Source organism: Myotis lucifugus, unplaced genomic scaffold (genome assembly GCF_000147115.1).
Source record: "Myotis lucifugus unplaced genomic scaffold, Myoluc2.0 scaffold_124, whole genome shotgun sequence".
Taxonomy (NCBI): domain Eukaryota; kingdom Metazoa; phylum Chordata; class Mammalia; order Chiroptera; family Vespertilionidae; genus Myotis; species Myotis lucifugus.
In genome coordinates, this window is record NW_005871172.1 from 1,842,541 (window position 1) to 1,867,745 (window position 25,205).

General features: G+C 53.5%; 1 protein-coding gene across 1 annotated transcript in view; it reads left to right on the forward strand.

Moving 5' to 3' along the window:
• The first annotated feature begins 357 nt into the window (after positions 1-357).
• The window catches only part of USH1C (USH1 protein network component harmonin), a 36,210-nt gene continuing 11,362 nt past the window's right edge, over positions 358-25,205 (forward strand). Inside the window, exons 1-18 of the mRNA XM_014460076.2 lie at positions 358-443; positions 543-686; positions 822-960; positions 4,925-5,033; positions 5,183-5,207; positions 5,397-5,454; positions 5,749-5,843; positions 7,119-7,203; positions 8,111-8,170; positions 8,311-8,367; positions 8,678-8,820; positions 9,836-9,901; positions 10,672-10,796; positions 15,040-15,089; positions 18,399-18,548; positions 19,804-19,920; positions 20,422-20,895; positions 24,280-24,399. Coding sequence (XP_014315562.2) covers positions 358-443; positions 543-686; positions 822-960; positions 4,925-5,033; positions 5,183-5,207; positions 5,397-5,454; positions 5,749-5,843; positions 7,119-7,203; positions 8,111-8,170; positions 8,311-8,367; positions 8,678-8,820; positions 9,836-9,901; positions 10,672-10,796; positions 15,040-15,089; positions 18,399-18,548; positions 19,804-19,920; positions 20,422-20,895; positions 24,280-24,399 — 2,103 coding nt within the window. The remainder of the gene's footprint in view (positions 444-542; positions 687-821; positions 961-4,924; positions 5,034-5,182; positions 5,208-5,396; positions 5,455-5,748; positions 5,844-7,118; positions 7,204-8,110; positions 8,171-8,310; positions 8,368-8,677; positions 8,821-9,835; positions 9,902-10,671; positions 10,797-15,039; positions 15,090-18,398; positions 18,549-19,803; positions 19,921-20,421; positions 20,896-24,279; positions 24,400-25,205) is intronic.

Sequence of the window (25,205 nt, forward strand, 5' to 3'; positions counted from 1 at the left end):
GAGCCATCAAAGGGTTTTGAGGAGTGACTTACATTTAGAAAAGACTAGATGAGAGTGAGCAAGTTGGCAGGCAGCTGGAGAGAGGCAGGCCAGAGACACTGAGGCCTGAACAGTGTGAAGAGGAGGCGAGTGAGAGGTATTGTGGAGGTAGAATTTACAGAGTTTAGCTACAGGTTAGAAGTGGGAGACTGGGGGAGGGGAGGGGCAGGAGGGGTCACCGCCATCTCACAGGAGGTTTCCTGTCTGGAGTGATCCTGGGCTTCGGAACTGGGCAGAGTGGAGTTTGAATCCTGACTTGATTTCATTTGCAAAATGGGTTCCCAACCCCTACCTCATGGGTTTCCTGGCGATGCCGATATGAGAGAACAAAGTTCTTCTGAGACAGCTTGCCCAGAGGTGGGGCTCTGGCTTTTCCGGATTCTCAATTCCAAGGCCTGGGCCCAGTGGGTGGGGACCCAGTCCAGGACTGCTTTCTCTGGGAATCCGTGGGTCTCAGAGGTCATGGTCCTGGGTGAGGCTCCAGGTCCCCCTTGTCTCTGCAGGACCATGGACGTGGCTGTGCTTGTGGGAGACCTGAAGCTGGTCATCAATGAGCCCAGCCGCCTGCCGCTGTTTGACGCCATCAGACCCCTGATCCCGCTGAAGCACCAGGTGGAGTACGACCAGCTGACCCCCCGGCGCTCCAGGTGCGGAGGGAGCCCCCTGACCAGAGGCACGGCTGGGCGAGGTCACCCTCGGGTGGACAGGGTCCCTCACTAGTGGATGGGGCAGCACTGGTGGTCAGGCCAGAGCTGGGCCATCACCCACCTCTCCGACGGCAGGAAGCTGAAAGAGGTGCGTCTGGACCGTCTGCACCCCGAAGGCCTGGGCCTCAGCGTGCGTGGCGGCCTCGAGTTCGGCTGTGGGCTCTTCATCTCCCACCTCATCAAAGGCGGCCAGGCAGACAGCGTCGGGCTGCAGGTGAGTGGGCAGAGTCCTTGGGCTTCCTGCCTCCCCCACACACTTGCTGGGCTGTGTGGCATAACATGGTCACTCACCTTTCTGAGACTTTGGGAGAGGAAGACGCTGCCGCATCCTGATAGGTTTCCCTCAGGCTGCAGGCGATCGCCTGTTTTATCGAGTCCCATTGGGAACACGGCTCCCCCTGATGCTGCTGCAGCTGCTGCTGCTCTGCCCCCCACCTCCCCTACTTCCTAGTTATGTCCTGACACCTGAAGCTTTGGGCATGTAGCCTTTTACTGGAAGGTAAAAGGAAATCCGATGTACTCTCCTGACTGTCCTGGCTTTGTAGCTGTGTGACTGCTGAAAACACTTAACCCCATGCCTCAGTTTCCTCATCTGTAAAATGGGAATGATGATGATGATACTATCTACCTCATCAGGTTGTTAAGAGGAGAATTCATATTATGAAGTACTTATAACAGTGCCTGGCACAAGTGCTCCTGTGCTTGTTAGGTAAGCAGAGAGGGAGATTGAATAAACACCTAGGATGATGCCAGGTAACATGCTCACAACCAGCCCTCGTTGTATGCCTTGGCTGTATCATCCCGTTTCCAGAGCTGATAGCGACTCACTCTTGACTAGTGTCACAGCCAGCAAGTGGCAGAGCCAGGATTTGAACCCAGGTCTCCTGACTGCCAAGCCCAGGGATCTCTCTTCAGCCCCTGCCCCGGGGTCCCCGCACCTCAGTGTCTGAGCAGAGATGGGCAGACCTCCAGGTCTCGCTCCTGCCGGAGCCCAGAGCTGTGTTTTTGTATGTCCAGATAAAAGAGGCCCTCCCACCCCCGCCCAGAGCTTCCAGCATGTTTGTTATCAACACCCCAATCTGGGCTGCCAAGCCAGGGGCTTTAGGGGCCTGGGGGGAAGGGTACCAGACACCACGGGGTGGGAGGTGGAAACCGGGAGCTGACAGACACCGCTTTGTTCTAAATCCCTGTCTCACGGCTCGCCGGGGGCGTCTGAAATTTCAGCCGCTTCATTATTCCTCTCCCGTGCGCACATTTTCCAGCCCAGAAACGCGGCCAGAGAGAAAGCACAATGAGCTCCTCTCCAGGCGGCAGCGGAGGCCCCCTTTTTTCCAGGGCGAGCTCTCCTTCTAGGACAAGCACTTCTCAGCGATGCCTCCAGGCCTGGGGGCTTGGGGCCATTTTAATGAAACAGGTTTATCTTCCCGCCTGTTTCTCAGGCTTATGCATTATCAACCCTTTCTCGGGCTGGCGGGCTCATCTCTCCTTTGTGCCGCTGCCCCTCAGATCGTCATTTCACTGTGGCCCTGGCACAAAGGGCCTTTTGCAGGGCTCCGCGCGGGAGCGAGAGGGAGAGGAAAGCTGATCCAGCAACCTGAGCCGGGGGCTGCGTGGGAATCGTTCTGCCTGGGGTCCTGGGCAGGTTCCCTTTAGGAACAAGACAGGGAACTTCACTCAGGGGAGCATCCATTCACCTGTCTGGGCTCATGTTTCTGGGGAGATCTCTTGCCTGGATGTGGCTGGAGGAAGATTCTGGAAGGCAGGGGAGGGGCATGTTCAGGCACAGCCTGGCTGGACTGAAGGTCCTGTTGATCTGACCTGTGAGGCTGGGCCCCCGGGTTGGGGGGCTTGGACCCACCCATAGGACCTAGCCTTGGAACCTCATCTCTCTGCTCTTCTCCCCCTATTGGAGATGTTTTAGTGTGTGTTTTTTTAAAGTGTATCCTGTCTGAACCTACATCCTTTGCCCTGCACAGGGCGGTCTGTGCTGCCCAACCTGCTCTATGGTCCAGGGCTAGAGAATGATTCTGCATCCTTGGAGGTCCCAGCCATAAAGTGGACAGAGCAATCCCTGCCTTTCCTGTGGGACTTGAGGGCTCTGACAGGTGGCAAGGATCCAAAGAGGGCAAGACACAGGGAACTGCAGCCAGGCTTGGCCAGGCGCCCTGCTTTTCTGTTTCCAAACGCCCTCGAGCAAACGCTTGTGGTCTGTCAGGGAAACCTGACTTCAAATCCCAGCAACACTGTCTGCTGGCTGGGTGACACTAAGCAAGTGGCTTCACCTCTCTGCGCCTGTTTCCCCATCTGGTTAACAGAGATGCAGAGTTGAAAAAGTCGGTGCAGGGGCTAGTAACGGTTCTCCTTACAGGAGATGGCCCCAGAAACCTAGACAGTTCTGCAGTGAGTCCCTCCCCGTGGCACCTTTTGAACCCCGTGCCACTCCTGTCAGTCCCCTGAGAAGATTAGGGTGTGTGTCCAGGTGTGGAAGGGAAGTGTTCAGGTGGCAACAATGAGAAGGTGACTCTGCCGTGGTGCTGTAGAAGGTAGGAGTTGACACTCCCTCCTGGACTGTCTGCCCGCCCGGCCCCTAGGCCCCACTCAGAGTCAACATGTACCCACTTGTCTCCAAAGGGTCAGCACATGTGGTGTGAGCTAAGCCCCTGCTGACCTGCGCTGGCCTCAGGCTGGAGAGGGGCATCCGGGATCCATCCCTGTTTTATAGCTAACTAGAGGCCCAGTGCATGAAATTCATGCACGGGGAGGGGGATGTCCCTCAGCCCAGCCTGCACCCTCTCCAATCTGGGACCCCCTCAGACATCCCTCTCTCAATCTGGGACTGCTGGCTCCTAACTGCTCACCCGCCTGCCTGCCTACCTGATTGCCCCTAACTGCCCTCCCCTGCTGGCCTGATCTGCCCTAACCGCCTCTGCCTCGGCCCCTGCCACGGTGGCTTTGTCTGGAAGGACACCGGAAGACGTCTGGTCTAATTAGCATATTACCCTTTTATTAGTATACGGCTGTGTGACCTTGGACAAAACATCACCTCCCTGGACTTCAGTTTCTACTGATGTCTGAGGTTCCTTCCAGCCCTGCAATTATTAAATGAGGAATTTCAAGCCTGATCCCCGGGCCAAGGTACTTGGAGGAGCCCAAGGCAGTGTCCACTAGGGGGCAGTCTCACCACCGATCTGTATCCAGGCTGGCCAGGCACGCCTAAGTGCCCCCTATCTGTCCCTGTATAAGGAGGGCTAAGTCCTGAGAAGAGGGATCTGATCAGAATATTTAGAGCTCAGGTTCAACGAAAAATAGCAATAACAACCATGTATTTATTATTTGTGGTGCCAGACACTGGCTGACTTCATATGTACACACTCACTTAATTTTCATAGCAACCACATTTCCCCATTTTACAGATGAGGGAAACAGGTTCAGGAAGTTCAATAGACATACCCAAGGTCACACAGCTAATAAGAGTAAGAGCAGGGGTTTGAACCCAGGCTATCCAATGCCAAAGCCTTTTGTTCATTTGCTGCTCTTTGCTCACACCCAGAGTGGGAATTCAGAGTCAGGGCAACGGCAGATTAAATGTCCATTGAGTCTCCATAGTGTGGGGAAAAAGGGATCGGGTGTGTGTGTGTGTGTCTGTGTGTGTGTGAGAGAGAGAGAGAGAGAGAGAGAGAGAGAGAGAGAGAGAGAGAGACATGTGCGCTTGGGCCTGGAGTCCTGGAAGTTCCCCACCCCGACTCCGTTATGGTGTTGCAGGGAAGCCTGCTCCTTGGGGTGGGGTGGGAAGAGCTGCTTGAATCTGTGTGAAGGGTCACCCTCTGCATGGATTCTGGAACCTGTTGGTACCCCAATGGGGTGAAAGGGACGCCAGAGTTAGGTTACAGAGCCTTGTATTCTATTCCCAGCGCCGCTACCCACTCTCTGTGCCCCTCCCCCACCATGTTAGGCTCTCCATCTGTGAAACAGGGTGGCAGAAAGACTCCTGGGAAGTGCCACTGTCCTGGGGTCCCTCAAGCTGTTGGAGGATGGGTTGGTTGTGACAAGGCACTAGGGCACATAGTTAGGCCATCGTCCCCTTTCCTGGAGAGCAGGCCCGGGGCATCTGGTAGTGAACCTGCCCGGCCACCCGATGCTCCCTCAACCTGTGCCTCTTCCCTCTGTGTGTGGCCAAGGTAGGGGACGAGATCGTCCGGATCAATGGGTACTCCATCTCCTCGTGCACCCATGAGGAGGTCATCAACCTCATCCGCACCAAGAAGACTGTGTCCATCAAAGTGAGACGTGAGTGAGGCCAGAGGGCAGGGGAGGGGGGATAGAAGGGTGGGGTGGTGCTAATGGTGGAGTAGGGTGGTAGGCAGCAGGGAATCAGCTCCTGGGGCAGGAGGGGAGGGCAGAGGAGCCGCCCTAACCCCAGTGCCTTTCTCCCACAGACATCGGCCTGATCCCCGTGAAGAGGTGAGCAAGACCCTCCTCGGAGACAGACTCTTCCCTGTGGGCTCAGGGTCCTGGGGTTTGGCTTCCCACAGGCCAGCACTGCCCCTGGGCCAGCGGTGACTGGGGGCTCCAGATGGGGCAGATCTGGACTTGGGGCCTGGTCTCTCCAACATCTCTAATGACCCCCCTTCTCATTTCATTTCCCATCAGCTCTCCTGACGAGCCCCTCAAATGGCAGTATGTGGATCAGTTTGTGTCAGGATCTGAGGTAAGGGCCAGGACCACCAGTGATGGGGTCTGGATGGAGTGGTCTTCAAGGAGGGGCAGCTGGTCCTGAAAGGGGCCTTGCTCTAGGGATGTGCCCTCAGGGGCTTCACACATGCCCCTGTGCATCCAGAAAGCCCCTGTGGGTGGTGGGCCCTCAGCCAAGCCCAGCAGGTATAGACCTCTCCCCCAGGGACAGAATGGCCAACAGACTCACATGCGAATAGTAGTGCTTATGAGCTCAAATGGCCATTTTCACACATCTGACACCTAGTGACCCTTATTCTCTTTCCTCCAGGGCGGGCGGAACATTCTGGGCTCCCTAGGGAATCGAGAAAACAGGGAGAAGAAGGTCTTCATCAGCCTGGTGGGCTCCCGGGGCCTTGGCTGCAGGTGAGTGGCCAGCAGATCCCAGGAGGACCCTAATGCCTCTCCCTTTTCTCACTGCTGCTTCTGAGGAAACTTTCACCCACTGATGATGATACTTTGTGGTGCCTGGTTTCCCCTCTGAGTTTCACAACAGGCCTGTAAGGTCAGGGGGACAGCTCTTAACAGGCCCATTTTACAGATGAGGAAACTGAGGCCCAAAGAGGAACCATGTTCCTCTGGTGGGAACTCAAGCCACTGTAAAGGCTTCTGTCCTGATGATCATCTCTGCCACTGTTCCCTTGTTACCTGTTGCCTTGTGGGTTTCCTTAAGGGGCAGCCAGGGAATTGTAAATAGAAATTAGATCACACCACGTACTCTTGTTAAGCACGCAGGTCTAGGGGTCAGCCCCTTCTCTGCCACCTTTGAGCTCCAGAACCTGGACTAGCTACTTAACCACTCTGAAGCTCAGCTTCTCCCTCTATAAGTTGGGGATAACAATATCCACATTGTGAGGAGGAATGAGATGACAGAAGTATCAAGCTTAGTGCCTGGCAAGTAATAAGCAGTTGGTAAACATTAGCTATTATTATTTAAGTCATTCTTATTGTTTCCATTCATTCACATTTACTCAATACTTTTCTGCCAAGTTTAAGTAATAAAAAGCCCCTCCTTTCTCAGAGATTGCAGCCTAATATCGAATCCAGCCACATAAACAGTTACAGTAATGAATGACAAGGTTGCTAATGGAGCTGCATTCTGCATCATGGATGGCAAATAGGTTTCCAATCCTGTGCTATCTTTAATCAATTAGTAGTGGCTGCATGGTGTACTGTTTTGAAAAGAACTCTAAGGTTGCATCCAGGCTTGGTGGGAAAGAGTGCTGTGATTGATTAGTGATCAATCTGGATGGGGAGAACAGCAGTGCAAATACTTCCCTTGCTGTAGGTGTTTTAGGAGCACTGAGAAGAGAGCAACTATATTAATCTTAGGACAGGAGAGGAGTTTCGTTAAAACCTTGTAGAGAAGATAGCATTTGAGCCTTAAGGAATGAATAGGAAAGTGCTAGAAGAGGAAATAGCACATGTGATGTATTGGGTGAGGGATTGGGTGGGGAGGCAGGGGTTACAAGTAGTTGTCTGTGGCTCTTACCACAGGTAGACAGTGAAGAGCCTTGGGTACTGAGCTCATGGGTGACCTGAGGGACCAAAGCCTGGAGACACAGGCAGAGGGAGCAAGGCCTTGAGAATGAGCGAGCGCTGAAGGCAGAGGCTCACCTGCATTTCCCATTTCTTCCACAGCATTTCCAGCGGCCCCACCCAGAAACCAGGCATCTTCATCAGTAACGTGAAGCCTGGCTCCCTGTCTGCTGAGGTGGGGTTGGAGGTGAGTGAGCCTGGGTCAGGGTCAGACTGTGACCACACAGTGATGGAGGCACACGTCTTCCCACACAGCCCTCTCTCTGCAGTCACTGGCTGATGATTCCTTCCCACCCCCTAAGGGAAGCGTCACAGAGGGGGTGGCATTTGACCTTTTCTACAGTCTTCTCCAGCTCTGAGAACCTTTAGTCCTGAGCTTGGGACTGTAGTAATAATGATCATTGAGTGTTTACTGGATCAGACAGTGTTCTAAGCCCTTTAAAATTCATGAGAACTCTGAGAATTAGGTACTGTCATTATCCCCATTTTACAAATGAGGAAACTGAGACCCAGAGAAAGTATGTGACTTTTCCAAGATCGGCTACCTAGAATGGTAGAGCTGTGATTCAACCCGAGGTGGTCTGATTACAGAGCCAGAACTTGTCACCTCTACTTTGTCATATTACTTCCTTTTTTGTGCATCAGAATTCTCTCCTATAAAATGGGGTGATAGCCTTCCTTCTAGAGTCATTGTGTGAGTTAAATGAATCAATACACATGCTGAGAACTGGCATATAGTAAGGGACCGATGAATGCTAGCTACCAGTTATGACTCAGCACAGCCTCTGCTATATGAGAAGTCCACGGGCTCCCATGTCTACAATCTGAGTGTTTAAAGCAAATATCATAAATTCAGCCAAAGGAATGACCCTCTAACAATATAATACTTGGCAGCTGATGAAAGACATGAGGCAGAGGGACCCTGAGAGGACTCCATCAGAGCTTTCCAACACTCTGCTCATGAAGGAGAACTGAAGGAGAACTGAGGTGCAGTCACTTGAAAATGCAGCATCTGCCCTTGAACCCCAGGATGAACCTTTCCTTCAGATAAGTGAGTTTACAGATACTCTGATGCCTCTCCATTTCTCCACCAGGCAGGGGACCAGATTGTCGAAGTCAACGGCATCGACTTCTCCAACCTGGACCACAAGGAGGTGAGACCTACTGGCTGTTACACCTCTGCCCTCCACGTCTCACCCCTCTGCCTGCCATGGTGTCTGAAACCTGTGCTCTCTAGAGGCCTGGACTGCTCTGGTCTGTCAGGCCTCAGCTGACCGCCCACCTGTCCCCACAGGCCGTGAACGTGCTGAAGAGTAGCCGCAGCCTGACCATCTCCATCGTAGCTGGAGCTGTAAGTCCAGAGTGAGCTGCTGAGCCTCCATGACCCCTGACCTCCAGGCCCAGCCACTCAGAGCCCTGAGGTCTGCCACACACTCCCGAGAAGGGCCAAGGGTGTCTCCGTCCCTGAAGCTCTGACAGAGCAGAGGGAGAGGGTCTCTGCCCAGCCAGGGCACATGTGGGTCAGAGACAGCAGGAACCACAGTGCCTGACACGGGTCACGGTGCTGAGAAGACAGCCTTCATCTGGGCCCCCAAGGCTGTGGCAGTGGGAGCCCAGGTTTCCCAGGGGACTGAGCATGGGGCCTCTTTTCTCCCCACGAGGGCCGGGAGCTGTTCATGACGGATCGGGAGCGGCTGGAAGAGGTGAGGCAGCGCGAGCTGCAGCGGCAGGAGCTTCTCATGCAGAAGCGGCTGGCGATGGAGTCCAACAAGATCCTGCAGGAGCAGCGGGAGATGGAGCAGCAGTGAGTGTGGCCAGTTAGGACGCCCCTTCCCTATCCTCTCAGACCACATCCACCTTGCTTCCCGCCCATCGCGTCCTGAGCCAACCTCATCCTCCCCTCCGAAGGCCTGTCCTCAGACCAGATGTGTCCAGTGGTGGTCAGCGTAAGCATCCCCTGCCTCCAGGCCACCAGGCTCCTCCCTCCTTGCCAAAGAGAGCCCCTGATTTCCAAGACCCAGGAATATGGGGATGCAGTAGCTAACATCTGTTGAGTACCATCCATGTAGCTGGTGCTGTATTATAGCCTCGTGTATGTTACTGAATGTCATTTTCACAATAGCCCTGTGAGATGGATGGTATTAACCTATTTTACAGGTGAGGAGACTGAGACCCAGAGAGGGTAAGCCACTTGTGTGCAAAGTCACATGTGGCCAAGCGGGGACTCACAACAGGCAGCCTAGCTGCCCTGTTTGCGGTGATAAGTCCCGCCCCCACATGGGATGGTTGAGGTGATGGGTTGAGAGAATAAACGGGGCAAGCAATTCATACATCAAAAACAATGTCAAAATCTAAATCCAGGTACATTCTAGGAGCTTTATAAGAATTTGGAAAGGGATTTTCCCATCTCTCCCATCACAGATTTAGCCTGAAAAACGACCTCTGCTGGTACCTCTGCCCGCAGCCCTGGTCGTGGGTAGTCACCCAGCTTTGCCCCTGGGGTCTGGGGCCCTCTTCCAGGACAACCTCCCTCAGGCCAGGCCCTGCCTAGCATCAGTCACTGTATCTAAGTGTTTGGAGGTGGGTGCATAGTGCGGCCCACTCTGACCTGCACTCCGGCTCCGGCAGCACAGAATCTCTGCTCAGTGGTGCCAAACAAAACCCCACAGAGTACACGACCAGCATCCAAAGCTGGCCCAGGCACCCTTGGAGGGGAACCTGAAAGAAACAGAACTTTTTCCAAATCAGGAGTTAGCTACAAAGAAGAGTGAACTCCCCTTGCACAGACTTCAGCATGCCAATCTGCATTCGTGTTTCAGAAGGAAAAAGGAAATTGCCCAGAAGGCAGCAGAGGAAAATGAGAGATACCGGAAGGAGATGGAACAGTGAGTGCCTCCGCCCCATGCGTCCGCACACGCGTCTGTGTGTGGACGTGAGTGTGCTCTCAAGAGGGTAGCAGAGGCCACCTCCAGGCCCAGTTTACCGGCCCTCTTGTCCCTGGTGGATCCTCCTTTATTTTTAGCCATTCCATAATCCTAGTACCGTAAAGCCATCCCATTCCAGTAACTAGAACATGGTCTTACGTAATTGCCAGGGTAGCATTCACACTGGATTTAGAATGCAAGAGCCGAGGACTCTGTAGTCTTCACCACAGCTAGAATCCATGGTCTCTCCCCAGGCTGGTTGAGGTTTCCCTACAGCAGGGGTGGGGAACCTTTTTTTTTAAAATATCTTTTTATTGATTTCAGAGAGGAAGGGAGAGAGAGATAGAAACATCAATGATGAGAATCATTAATCGGCTGCCTCCTGCACACCCCCTACTGGGGATTGAGCCCGCAACCCAGCGAGTGCCCTTGACTGGAATCAAACCCAGGACCCCTCAGTCTGCAGGCTGATGCTCTATCCACTGAGCCAAATTGGGGCGGGGAACCTTTTTTCTGCCAAGGGCCATTTGGATATTTATAACATCATTCAAGGGACATACAGAATTATCAACTTAAAAATTAGCCTTCCCTATTTGGTCAAACATTTAATTAACTCACCCCTAATGCCTTAGCAGGGCCAGACCAAACGATTTCCCCACCTCTGACCTATAGACAGAAGCTGGGCCCGTGAAGGTTCTGACTCTAATCACAGGCATGGGGTCTTATTTCAGGATCGTGGAGGAGGAAGAGAAGTTCCAGAAGCAGTGGGAAGAAGACTGGGGCTCCAGGGAACAGCTCCTCTCGTCTAAGACCATCAGCGCCGAGATGCACCCCGTGCCCCTTCGCAAGCCAAAGTGTACGTATCCTGTGCTGGTGGGTGGGGAGAGGGCTTCCTTCCGGGGCCAGGAGGCTGGGGGGTGGTCCGGGCTGAGATGCTGGTCCCTCTTCACTCACCACCACCTCCCCAGGTGAATCGCCCTGGCCGTCTGGGCTGCATGTGCTTCACAGAGGGGCAGCCATGTGCCAGGGGCTGTCTGCCAGGGGATTGGGGTGGGAGGGATCTGTCTGCCCTCCTTGTCCTCGAGGCCTGCTGCCAGGCTCTCCCCCACAACACAGACACAGGCAGCTGGACCCTCCCCGTGCCTGTGGGCTGCTGAAGAGGGATTGGAGAGCTGTAGGGAAAGTGAACTGCTCATGGGATTATCTTAGTTTGTTGGGTGTTGTATCTTCTTCCTGCTTGGGTCTGAATTGGTGTTGGGATGAAAGAGCAGCAGGAAAGGGGGCAAGGGGCTCACATGAGAGAAGACTCTAGTGGTCCAAGCTTGATGGGCAACTGTGGGAGGAGCTTCCCTGAAGTGACCCTGCCACCTGCATCCTTGTGCATTGGACCCTGCGAGGTCCCTGCACTCCAAGGATGGAATCAGGCCTCCCAGGCACCAAACTGAGGCCATCCTGTGGCCTCGGGTCCCTCTGCCTTTATCTCCTTTCTTCATCTGAACTATGTTATGATCCCTAGTTTTGGTCCAGGCCTCAACCAACTGCTCTCCTTTCCACTAGCTCTCAACCCCAACTCCCAGGAAGCCTCTTCAAGGGGCAGCTTGCAGCACCAGGGCAAAGTGGGGGCTCACTCTCAGTGCTTCTTAAGTGGGCTCGTGGTGGGGAGCCAGGAGCAAGGCAGCTTGGGGGCCGTGGCAGCCACAAGTCCAGGATGCCTGGTTGGGCCTTTGCTCTTTATAGCTGTTTTGATCATTGACATGGGGCAGGTTCCACTCCAGGGGACTGCGCTCAGCCGACCTGGGAACCTCCGGACATGGGGTGAATCTGTATCCAAGGACCAAGGTTCCCCATTTCTGCTGTGTGGCAGCCATTTGGGATCTGTGATAGGGTCTGGACATCTCTGGCTCCAACTTTGAATTTTGCCCAAGCCCTAGGGACCTGAACTGGGGTTGATGAAGAGGTTCAGAGCCATCTGGATGGTTCCACCTCACCCTCCTTGGTGCAGGGCAAGCAGCTCCCACCCAGCCACTCCTTCCTGGCAAGGGGCACTGTGTCATCTCAGGGTCCTCTCGGAAGGACAAAGCACGCTCTCATCAGCCTTCCCTGTGACATTCGGTCTTAGTTGAGGATGAGGCCAGAGCTAAATTCCCGGTGAATAATCTGTGCTTTAGACAGGGAGTTAATTTGCTCTTAATGCGTGAAACAGGAGCTTCAGGAGAAGAGAGATCGATTTTAATTGCTACTCCTGAGAGTAACCCTAGTCAATTTAGTACCTGCCTTGAAATTGGGTCTTGGCTTCAGAACAAACACACTCTCTCAGGAACTACAGAAAATGAAAACCCTTTCTGCAGCTAGCTATTTATTTCATGATTTTAAACAAAACCAAGCTTCTTGAAGAAAAGGAGAACTTTGTCCGAGACGTAAATGTTTTCTAAAGCAACATCGCGAAGCATGAGATTGATGACTGGAGTCCGCCAGCCTGAGCTGGGGCCGCTGCTGCTGCCGCCTCCATCCATCTCCATATGCACCGGCAATTAATTCTCGTTTGGAGATAAGTCAGGAGATGCAGGGAGGCCTGGGAGCCGGCCCAGTGCCTGCCTTTCTCCGCATTCCTGCGAGGCTGGAATGGTCTCAGCTGTTTCAGGCCAGCAGGACCAGGCTGCGTTCAGGTCCTCTCTGACCCTCTTCAACTTGGGCCCAGTCGGCCCACAGGTTAAACCTGACTCGGGTGCCTGTGCCTGATGAGGGGTGGACCCTGCATTTTTGAACCATCAGTAAAAAGTGGGGAGCATCTCTTGCCCAGAAAATGAGGCCGCTCATCCTAATGATGTGGGTGGGACTGACTGATCCCCTCACCACCCCCTGTCCCAGGGGCTCACCCTGCCTACCCATGGCCAACCCGGCAGAACCCCAACATCCTGCCAGGCCCTCAAGTCCATGACACACTGTCATAGAACTCCCCAGAAGAACTTCCTTAGCTAAACCAACAAGGAGGAGGGATTTTAATCAAGAATCCCAGAGCTAGAAAAAGCCTGGAGAGGTGAAGAGGTTTAAACAAGGGATTGCCACCCTTCTCTTGCCATTACGGACCCCATCAATCAATTAGCCCCCACACCCAATAGGCCCCATGGTTTGGACGTTGAGTTGTTTTCCTACCAAACTATTAAGTAGTTATGTATGTCCCCATTGTTGGATCAGGTAGTCATTCTTGTTAGCAAGAAACAAACAGTGTTCCACTGTCGAGTAACCAGAAATCAAGCCAAAAGCAATGGCTCTTAACATTTACCCTTTCATAGGTTATTGGGCAAGTTCTTCTAATTAATATTTGAAATATTAATAAATAACTTGCGGCAAATTTATACGCTACCTTCTACCATCCCAGGGCGGCTTGGAAACCACTGGAATGGGTGGTTTGCTATTCTCCACATTATGTCAAAATCCCTGTCTTCCTGACCACATGTGCCCTCTACCCTAGGGAATCTCCTCACCTCCTCAGGGTCCCCAGTCCACCCACACTGCTCCAACAGTCCCTGGGGGACCCAGAGGTCTGAAGGTGGTAAGAAGCCAGAAGGATCTGTCCTCCCATTGTATACTCTGGCACCAAACATTGTATCATACTCAGGTATTCCCATCCTCTGTGCCACGCAACCTCCCAGTGTCAGTTGAACGCCCCACAAAATGCTTCTCACTCTGCTGTCAGATAACAGGCCCGTGTTGTGAGCCCATTTTACAGACAGAGAAACTAAAGCTACCAAGGTTGAAAGCTCGACACACGCCATCCCAGAGCGAGAAAGCTTTGCACTGGGCTCCTGAGCCCTGTTCCTGCCCCTGACCTCACAGCTCCCGTAGAGGAAGCTGGTCCCAGGCCCCCAGGCTCCTGGGAAGCGCCTCTGGCCTCTGGGCCTCCTGAATCCCTCTCGGTTCACCAGCTTCCCCCTGTTTTCCCGGGTAGATGATCAGAGAGTGGAGCCCAAGCTTGAGCCTGCCAACGACCGGGACAGAGGCACGGAGGAGCAGGGAGAGCAGGTTTGCGGCCCCCGCTTCGCTCCCTGGCCTTGCTGCTCTGCTTGCTCTGCCCACCTGCCCTGCCATCCCTGCGTCCAGCTTTGGGGGACCAGCATATGGTGGAGACCACTGGAGTCTGTGGCGCTCCTCCCAGCCCTGGCTTGGTCCAAGCCCTGCGCACAAAACCTTGAGAACAGGGCCAGGCTGACATGTCGGCTGGTGCACACAGTATAACTGAACTGCTGGTTCAAATATTTAGGTATGGCCAAGGCCAAGTTCTTCCTCGGGCCTCTCCCCAGGACACCCCAGATCTCCCCAAGATCCGGCAACTAGAGGGTAGTGCTTGGTCCAGCAAGGGGCTTTCAAGATTCTCTTCTAGAGCCCAGGCTGGTCCAGAGTGAGTAATTATTTAAGCCTTCACCACTGGCCGGGGAGCTTCAGGTTTGCGGTATTGCCCAGCCATGCTGCTGCCTGAGAAGGCAGGGGGCTGGTGCCCGGGTTGTCTGGCCTGGACGGGGATATGCTTTTTTGGAGGCCGATCTGCCTGCTGGCTGCCTGAGCCGTCCTTCCCAGAGCTGCCCCCAATCATCGCTTTCTCTTCCAACACTGAAAGTGGAGGATATGGCCTGGACTGTGCGACAAGACTGTTTTGTTCTGGCTGACAGCAGTTCTAGGCAGAGACCCAGGCTCCCTTTTGTCTCGAGCCATTTCTTGGATGGAGGGACCAGATGTCGGTCAGGAAAAGCCTCGTTCTCTTTCAACAGGGCTTTGTGTCTTGCAGGCGGTGGCTCTGAGTTGGAAAAGCTCATCCTCCCACCAGGGGCTTTCTCTTTGATTTGTCTGGCACTGATTTCTAAAGCCAGAGGCAGTGGCAGGGGCCCGGGGCCTGGCAGTCGGGGCCTTTCTCGGGTGGTCCCGGGCCTGCTTTACAGCCCAGGCGAGGCAGGTAAGTGGAGAGTCAGGCAGAGGGTGCGGTTCTGCTGCTGGGCCAGCTGTGCTGCTCTTCGTCTCATGGGAACCCCGCTCCCGGCCTCTGCCCTCGCTGGGTGCTGGCTGCACTGAACTGTCTCACGGCTCCGTTCTCTGTGTTGTTACAGCCTTTGGGTGGTTTTATCGTTATGATGGCAAATTCCCATCCATCCGGAAGGTAGGACAGGGCTGGGTGCTGTGCCGTTTGCCATTGAGTTTGCTGTGGGTTTTGGCCTTTTCCAAACATTGTTGTTTCCTGTCAACACTCAACAGTGTGACCCAGACTGTTTGCTCGAGAGCTGTGCTTCTCTGTCAGGCTGTCATCAGAGGGCAGGGCCCTGTCACAGAGGCATCATGGAGTGGGGGGTGGGGGTGGGTTCTCGGGTGAAACCTGCCCAGGCACCATCAGGCACCACCTGGGTCAGCCCCGGTGGGCACAGGGCATCCGGGGCGGGGGCATGGCAGGAAGCTGCTGCTTTGTCGCTCTGTCAAGCAGACCCAGCGGCCAAGACCGGAAGCTGAGGACAGGCAGAGGGAAATGTCAGGTGGGGTGTACACAATGCAGATTATGAGGCCGACTGAGCCAGACACAGACCAGCTGCCGAGGCGGGAGTTTGCTGCCTCGGGTTGAGACAAAGAGCCACACCGATCATAACTCTCCCTAGAAATATCTCTGCACGTGCCCCGGATAATGCAATTTTCTGGTCTCTGAGGCCTTAGATTTTCTCTCTAAACCTTATTACTATGTATCTCCAGGCCCCATAAACCTTTCTCATCCCTTTTCTTTCTAAATCACTTTGGCATTTCATTATGAAAATGCCGCTGTTAACATCTATAGATTGGACATTCAGGATGACTTGGCATTTGGGATCCAGGCATCAACATAAATCTGGGTGAAACAATGTAGGTGTCATCACTCGACCGGCTCTTTCTGGCGGGATGTCTGGCCTCCAGAAACCAAAACCCTGGCCGCGGTGTGACCTTGATCATATGTAGCTTCTCCCTGCCTGTAAATGGGAATATCTAATGTGCTAGAAACATCTGCCCCTTCCTCCAACACAGTACCGTTCAGATACGAAGACAGCACTATTATTCCTGACAGAGAGCGTCTTCCCCTAGGAGCACAGATCATGCTTTGTCTGACACTGAATAAGTCAGGACAGAGCCCCTTAGGGGACTCCTCTCCACACTGTGGTGGCCTCAGAAAGGACTTGGTCTCATCAAACTGTCCTTTCCATTTACAGGCTGACCCTGGCTTAGGATTCCTCATTGCATTACATGTCAAATTCTTTCCTATATACGGTCTCTACTAGAATATAACTACACACACACACACACACACACACACACACACACACAGAGGATTCTACTTGAAAAACGAATGACAGGAGATGGGTAGGTTAAATCCTTCCCAGGCATTGATAACTAGGCAAATGTAAGAGAAGCGTGTGTGCGTCTCCTCCACACACACACACTTCCCCACAGAGATCACGTCCCTTGAGAAGTGCTGTTGGTAAAGAAGTGGACCTGCTTCCCCCTACTCATTAGTTCAGTCATTCCAGAAATAGCTGGTATTTCGATTTCCATTTCATTTCCAAAAGAGAGGGAAATTGCTTCTAGGTAGCAGCAAGAACACATCCACCCCATCTGCCTCTCCTTAGTCCCGACTGAAAGGAATATTTGCCATGAATTTAACTGACAGCTAAAAGGACACCAGAATTGTGTTCCTCCTGCTGGCTCTGAAAATCCACAGCCACTTTCTCCAGGGCCATGTGAGACACTGTGTCTCCCAGGAGCTGGAACACCCAGTGCCCAGGTAGTACACATGGCCGTCTATGGCCATGACCATTGATGCACAACATCTCCCTTATTTGAAAAGCTAAAGGCTCCATGTCTCGATTTCTAACCTGGAAGTAATCCCTCTGGGGTTCAAAGCCCCCCAGCCAGTGGCTCCACAGAGTCTATGCCAGGGCCTGAGGATGTGTGGTTCTGACTCACCCTCTCACCAGGACTGCATGAGTGAATCATGAAGACCAGCCCTACTTGCAGGAGCCCACCATCTGGCAGGGAGGCAGACTCACATGCAACTAAGTACCCACCTGGAGCAGACTGTTCTGAGAGCAGTAGACAATGCTATGGGGCAACTTGCCCTTCTGCATCAGTAAGCAGGTGCTGCTTTCTTGGAGATGGGACAGGAACGGTCCCATGTGCCTGCCCCAGCCAGGTTCCCTGGCTCCAAAACCTTAGCACTGGTGGGATCTTTTAACCAACAGAATGGCCATTCCTATCATAGTGGTGCCTGTGGGAGGCCATGCCCTTCCTCTAGCAAGCTGCCTCCAGGCACAATGTTTCTGGCTACTCCTGGGGATTTGCTGTCTGAATCTATAACATGATAGCAGGGATTCATCTATCAAGTGAGCCAGGAGTCTAGTCAACAGGGTAGGCAAGGAACCAAGCAGGACTCTGAAGCAGAGAACCATTTTCTCAAGTGGCTCCTAGACTGTTCTGGGATGGGTCCCATCCCTCAGATGGTGGCTGGTGGGATCATCTCCAGAGCACAGTACATGCACACAGAGGTGGGGGTTGTCTTTAGGGGGCAGGATGACTCAAGTATAAGTCTGTAATGGCACCTCCCCATCCAAGTCCTCCCAGCTGTTTACAATCGATAGTCAACTCAAATCTTCATTCCTGGCCTTCGATGCTGGGGTGACTCAGGAATTCTGAGAGCAGGCCCCAGGAAGGTTTGTTGGGGGTGGGGGAGCTCACAGGTGGGTTTCCTCCTTCCCCAGACATTCCCCAGAATGTTGACTCCCTGCTGTCCCCTCCCCAGAGAGCTAGCTGTATCCTCCAGGCTGTGTGTGATGGAGTTGACACCTGCCATGCTCCCATTGCCCCCAGTTCTTCTGGACACAGTAGAAACTTTGTGGGACCTGGAAGACTCAGGACCAAATCCTGGCACCACCACTTATTAGATGTTTGATGTTGGGCAAGAGACTATATCATGTGGTGTCTACATATGAGACACCTTTCTCTCCAGATATTGGAGAAGGCATGTGCCCAGATACTAGGAAATAAATGCAATGCCTTTTATTTATACAGTACTTTCATGTTTATAAAGCACATTTATAGATGTTATTTCATTGGCTCTGGATGGCAAGCTTATGGGGCAGGTATTTCTTCCATTTTGGAGATGAGTTAATCAGGCCCAGAGAGGTTAAGAAACTTAGCCAAGGTCACACAGCCAGTCAGTGAATCAGTAAACCCATTCTTCTGGCAAAGGGATTGTGTCTCCTACTCTGCAGTGAGTAGCAGTGGCCTGCTTGTCATAAACCTGAGCTCCAGTGCCCATGGGCAGAGCTGGGGGAGGGGCTCACCGTGGGATGGTTGCCTGGTGTTGCTGAGGCCTGAATGCCCTGTTTGTGGTGCTGTGCCAGTGTCAACACTACCTTGTAACCCTTGTCGTGTAAAAAATGCCACATCTGCTCAGAAAGGAAAGGATAAGAAAGCCAAGTACGACAGCCTGCAGGAGTTGAGAAAGAATAAGAAGGAACTGGAGTTTGAGCAAAAGCTTTACAAAGAGAAAGAGGAAATGCTGGAAAAGGAAAAGCAACTGAAGATCAACCGGCTGGCCCAGGAGGTAGGTGACCTGCTCAAAGCCAGGTGAGCACCCCTGGGAGGCGGCTTGGTTGTTGCCCATCATGCCCCCAGGGAACCAGCCGGAGTTATTCTCCCAAATGGAGTCCAAAGGTGGAGTGAGCCCTGCCCCCCTCCTTAGTGTGGAGAGGGAGGTCATCCCAGGGTCATCTGAGACTAGCTTCTGGCTTAGATGTATGTTTGGGGTTGAGACTGGCCTCCTTGCTCAGTATGAGTCTGAAGCTAAACTCTCTGCTCAGATTGTCAGCCCTCCACACACCTGGCCAGCGGTTTGGGTCTGTGCCCTCCACCCCCACTGTATCAGAGTATGAGTCCAAGACTAGGCCTCTCTGCCCCAGGTGTGGCTGTGAGTCAGAGGCTCACCCCTCAGCGTAGACGTAGATCGGAAGTTAGCCTTCCACCCACCTGTCATTCCATCTGAATCCCCTCCCCAGGTTACAAGTTCAAGACCAGGGTTTCCCAAAGTGCCTGGGCTCTGAGGGTATGGGTCTGAGGCTAACCCTGTGCACAGGCAGGATGTCTCAGGCTCTCCCTCAACTAATCAGGCTATGGGTCTGAGGCTGCTCCCATCAGCAGAGGGTGTGTCTGAGGCTGGACCTCTTCAACCTGGGAATGTACCTAAGGCTGTTCCCTTCCAGACATGCCAAAAGCAGTCTGCCAGCATGAGTAATTCTTACTTCCTAGGTGAGCTGGGTGACCTTCACTCCCTAGCTGTTTGAGATAGCATTGGTTCGGCTTCCTTTCATGCTTCCGTGACAGATGGCCAAGCTGATTGCATCACAAAACAAGAGAATGTGAAGTGCATTAGGTCTGGCACTAGGAACAGATTAGCCACAAAATTTAAAAAATTGAACGTGTGCTTCTGAGGACAAGGCAGCCTGGAAGGGAAAGGAAATGTGAAATTAAACTCTTAGAACACGCTAGGAGCCTACAATAGGACCGTTGGTGGAGAATCCTAAGAGCCTCAGGGTTTGGGGGCCAGCGAATCCCAGGCACTGCATGAGCCCCTTCTCTGATTGTGCCTACAAGTGGCGTTAGTCAAACCAACACCTCGACACCCTCCCCCGACCTGTTCCCCCGTCTTCTGGGCCCAGTGAAACAAGCTTGGGTCTTTTTCTAGACAGCTGACACGCCAACAGTACTTTGGGGTTTTCTAAGAAACGCTTCGTGTGTGCCGCCCACGTGTGACTCAAGTGCACCCTTTGTCCTCTCCTTTGTGCCTCGGCCTTGGGTCCCAGGTGTCTGAGACGGAGCGGGAAGACCTGGAGGAATCGGAAAAGATTCAGTATTGGGTGGAAAGGCTCTGTCAGACTCGCCTTGAGCAGATTTCCTCTGCTGATAATGAGATTTCGGAGGTAACAGAGCCCTTCTTTCCACCTAGCCCCTCCTCCTGCTGCCTTCAGAGTGACCCGCCTGGGGGCAGCGGGAGACATCATGGCCACTGTCCAGCGCACTCCCGCTTCCTCTCTTGAGGAGGGAGAACACAGCTGTTTTCCTGGGCTTGTCTCCAGAGTGACCACTAAGTCCCAGCTTATCTGAGATGGTCCCAGCTAGACCCCTTGTCCTGGTGTAACTACTAAGAGTGCCACGTTCACTGTCAAGTGCGCTCCAGTTTAGAGGATGAATTATATGGTCACCTTATTTATCACCCACAAATGGCATAATGTGGGACCCTCTTGCATGTGGGCATTCCCTACCAGCTGTCCGGCATGAGCTCAGGTGGCACCCGTGTGGCTCTGGTGTGAGGGTGGTGGGTCTCCAGCAGTAAGAGAAATCGATTAGAAGAGCCTTGGACTCAATATCCTGTGAAGTGAAGCACTCGCCCCAAGACTACAGAACTTCCTTGCAACCCCCAGATGACCACGGGGCCCCCGCCTTCCATGTCTCCCCTGGCCCCACCCCTGAGACGCTTCGCTGGTGGGCTACACCTCCACACCACTGACCTGGATGACATCTCTTTGGACATGTTCTACTACCCCCCCAAGATTCCCTCTGCCTTACCTGTGATGCCCCATCCTCCACCCTCCAACCCACCCTCCAAGGTCCCCGCAACCCCTGTCCTTCCGTCATCAGGCCGTGTGAGTGCCTCATCCTCACCCTGGGTGCAGCACACCCCACCCCCGATCCCCATCCCTCCCCCACCATCTATTCCCACCCAAGACCTCACTCCTACCCGCCCACTGCCCTCTGCCCTGGAAGAGGCACTGGGCAACCACACGTTCCGCGCTGGGGACACAGGCAATCCTACAGAGGACTGGGAGGCAAAGAACCACAGCGGGAAGCCCGCCAATTCCCCTATCCCTGAACGGAGCTTCCCACCCACCCCAAAGGTACTGCCCCTGTTCTGCGTGCTACACTGGGAAGCAGGTGGAGTGGGCGGGGCTGCTGTTTCCTGTGTCCTCCACTGCCCCTGGGAGCGGAGACGGGAGGAAACATCACCCCACCCCACTTTCCAGGAATGAGCTCCCAGCCTGCATGTTGTGCACACCCTGCATGTGGATGGTTTCTGCTGATTTTGAAGTGTGTATTGTATGGGGAATGGCCTGTGGTACTCGGGATGAGCAACAGGGTATCGATGTTCGATGTTCGCAGTAGGCGCACAGTAAGTGCTCAGTAGACATTACTAACTGTGATCAGTGACAAATCAAGGTACAAGGAAATCTGTGTGAAGCTGCCCTCTCTTCCTCTTGGCTAGTGTGGGCTGGTGACATTCAATGTAGTACTTGCAAGGCTGGGCTGGGTAGCCAGCGCACTAACTATGTCACAGCTGGTCATGTCTTGCTATTCGCCTAGAAAGCCTTGAGTGTGGGAAATGAATCCCCAGTTTAACAGAGGAAAAGGGGGTTCAGGGGAGCAATCGTAAGCTCTGTAAATGAAGCAATAACACTGCCCAATACAGCATTTCCTATGGCACCAATCAACTCCGTTGCTTGAAGTATAATCCCCAGAAATGTCTGGCCATCTTCCAGCTCCAGAAAAGATGAAGATGGAGAATTCCTAGAAATCTCCAAATTTACTATTAAAAGACTAGGGATCGTTTCCTTGGAATCAGGAGGCAGAACAGTGATCTTTCTCAAAAAGACATATTTCTTATTAATTGTTCAAAATCCAAAGACTACATTGGAAGAGGCAATCCTCAAGGAAGACACAGAAATTTAATTCCTGGGAAGGAAAAAAACAAAATATTCCTCTGCTCCAGTAGCTGTGGGGCCAGGCTGGCGTCAGAGCCCATGCAGCTCATGTCAGCTGGGGGTGTGGGGGTGAGGGGGACTGTGGCAGGGCTGGCAGGGGAGGCGAGGGGCGGGGGGACAGGCAGTAGTACCGATCAGTGGCTTTTATTAACCTTCCCTGCCTGGATCTGAGTTCCTGCCTGCAGAGCAGAATGAGCCTCTCCGAGCACTGAGGAGAGCCTAGGGAAGGAAGGTGGGAGTGAGGAAGTGCCAGATGCAGACAAGGCTCTGGCTTTCACGGGGACTCTGGGGGGGGGGGGACGGGGGAGGAGACTCCCTCTGAACCTCTGGTGGAGTCCTGAGCCCTGACTGTTCCAGGGATGTCTTCCCTCAGAGCCCAGCCAGGACCAGGTTTGCAGGCGGTTGAATGAGCCGGGCACAGAGGACCACATCCTTATTGTGAGGGGTCCCCACCCAGATGGGGGGCAGCTTTTCCTCAACAAATTCGATTCAAAAATCTTGGATTGAGGACCTGCCTTGTGACTCTCTGTGTGAAGGGGGAGGGGAGCAGTGCTGCAAAGGCCCCGGGAGGTGGGCCCACCTGTGCTCTCCAGGACTTTGCCATCGGAAGGATGAGCAGCTGACAGGGCAGGACGGGCTATAAAATCAGCACAGGTCAGGTGCGGTGTGGGAGAGACTCCTTCTAACGGGAGGCTGCAGGCACCTCTGTAGAGCTGAGCCTTGAGGGATGGCGATGCATGAAGGACGGGGGGAGGGCATTGCAGGTGCAAGGAACTGCCAGGAGGAGCTGCCTGGGTGTGAATCCTGGCTGAGCATGTGTTACCTCATCAGGCTGAGCCTGGGTGTCCTCACTCATAAAGTGGGAATGTTAATGGCACCTCCCTGTTATGAGGATCAAATGAGTTAACACATGACCTTATTCTAAGTTAATACTTAGGAGTCTGGCAGGCACATAGTAGGTGCTCCGTAGACATTAACTGTGACCAGCGACAAATCAAGGTACGAGAAAATTTGGGTGAAGCTGCAAACATGAGGTTGGAGGTAACCTCTGCCAACTTTTGAGTCAGGGTCAAGCTTCAAAACAGGATCCAGCTTTCCCAGAGATTGCTCCAGGAATTACGAAGTTCCCGCTGCTACTTCCAGATCAGAGCACAGGGAGGATTAAAAACTCCCCCAGCACAAGGAGCCTCTGAAAAACTGGACCGTAAGTGTCTTAAGCAACATCAAAGCCAGGGCTTTCCTGACTCAAAGGCCAGGGGCTGCTGTTTTATTAGTTAGCACTTTGGCCCTTGCACCGACAGCCCTGCCACCCTCCTCTCTGCACGCTCCTAGTGAGTTGTCATCAGTGCAGCAGCAGGAGGTGTGGTTGATCACACATCTGCACTGTCAGCCCAGCCAGCAGCAGGTCTCAGGTAGTGGGAAAAGACACCTGTGTTGGCTTCTGTATCTGCCCCATCAGCACCTGCCAAGGGAAGGTTTTCAGGGTCATATCTACCCCCAGGCACTGTCTCATGTGCCCACTATACTATTAAGTGATCCTTTTATTCATGAAACATGTTTAGTGAGCAACTACTATATGCTAGACACTATGGTGGGCACTGGAGCACCACCACAAAATAGGCAGCCCAGTCCTTACCCAAGACAGTCCTGTGGGAAGACAAACAAGTACGCAGGAAACCACCACACTACCAGAGGGAGATGGGGGGAACACTGGGGATGAGCAGCAGAAGTGGAGAGGAAAAGCTCAAGGAATGCTTTCTGAAGGCAATGATACCTTCCCAAGCTAACACCTGGGAGGTAAAGCAGCAGGAAAGAGCCTATGCAAAAGCCTTGAGGCAAGAAAACCTGGCATTTTGGAGGATAAAAGTAGGCAGTGTGAGAAGGGAGAGAAGGAGTGAGCAATGAGTATAAAGGGAGGTAGAGAAGCTCATGAAGGATCTTGGAGTTAAGTCAAAGGGCTCAGTAGTCAGTGGGGACCCATCAAGGGCCCTGGGTAGGGTTTGTGACCCAATTTGAATTGTGTTACCCAAGATGATCAAGTGCATTAGAGCAAAGCAGACAGGATGCCTCTCTTACTGCTCCTCACCCCCAGCCTCCAGAGACTCTATGCCCACCCATCAGGGACAGCAGATACTTCCTGTGCAGTCAGGGGACTGGAACCGTGGCCAGAAGAGAGAAGCCTTGGGGAGAGAGGAGGCTGGACGGCATCCAAGGCCACTGAGAGGAAGCCTTGAAAGCCTATCCTCTGAGTGACAGTGGCTGCTGGTGACCCCAGAACCAGATTCTGGCTCAAGTCCCTGATTCCCTAGAGGCACGTAGTGTCTGAGTTCAGGGCACACTGTGGCCAGCAGATTGCTCATCTCTCCGCTGAAGATCAGACCCCAGGACCTCTGGCAGGTGAACGGACCAGGCTGGCTCAGCATGTGCATGGTGTGAATTTGCACGTGTGTCAGAGTGCCGCGGTTGACCTGGGCCGTGCCCGCCATGACCTCACACGGGTCTCTCTTAAACTAACCTCTGTAGACATTCTGCCCAAGTCCACAGCCTCCACGAGGCCCTGGCGTGTCCACCATCTCCAAGCCCGTCATGGTCCACCAGGAGTCCAACTTCATCTACAGGCCAGCGGTGAAATCCGAGGTCCTGGTAAGCCTCCCGGGTCCCCTCCAGCACATCGCCAGAGAGCAGACCAGGGCCGCCTCCTCTGGGTTCTGCTGGAGGGACAGTGAGGTGGGACACAAACTCACATCAGGTGCCATCTCCTAACCATCTCATTGGCCACGAGATGAAGCCACATGGGTGTAAGTGGTTGTTGACATGGCCAGTGACATTCCTGTCCCTCACTTGACCAAACAGGCTGCAGCTCCATCTAGAAGTAATAAAAATAACCGCTCAGACTTGCTGTGAGCCTACCATGTGTTGGCTCTTCGGGGTCTCACTTAATCCTCACCAATCCAGTAGATGGTACCTGTTATCCATGTTTCACACTTGAGGAACCCAAAGCTTAGAGAGGTTAAGTCAGGTGCCCAAGGCAAAGCCAGGACTTACTTCTTACTTCAGAGTCATTCAGAATCCAAAGCCCAAGCTCTTACCTACATTGCCAACTTGCCTAAACTTACGGTGATTCCAGTGGCCCTGCCTCTGCCCCTAATGCCCGGCGTGGCTCCGCGTGGCGTGGACCACCCTCAGAAGGGGACCTTGCCAAAGCAGATCCACCCTCCAGTTCACATCTCACTCCTCTCTGAGACTGAGAGTGTGAGGTGTGGTCCTGGGGGAGAGGGGAGGTCTGCCCACCCTCAGTCACCCACAACTGAGCGAGCTGGGACTCATGCTCACCCTGCTCCAGGGGCACCAGCCACTGACTGGCCTCCCACCCATGGTGGGAAGAGTCATGCCAGAATTCTAATTCTCCTTTCAAAAAAGCCCTACCCAAATGTCAGGGCAGGGCAGCT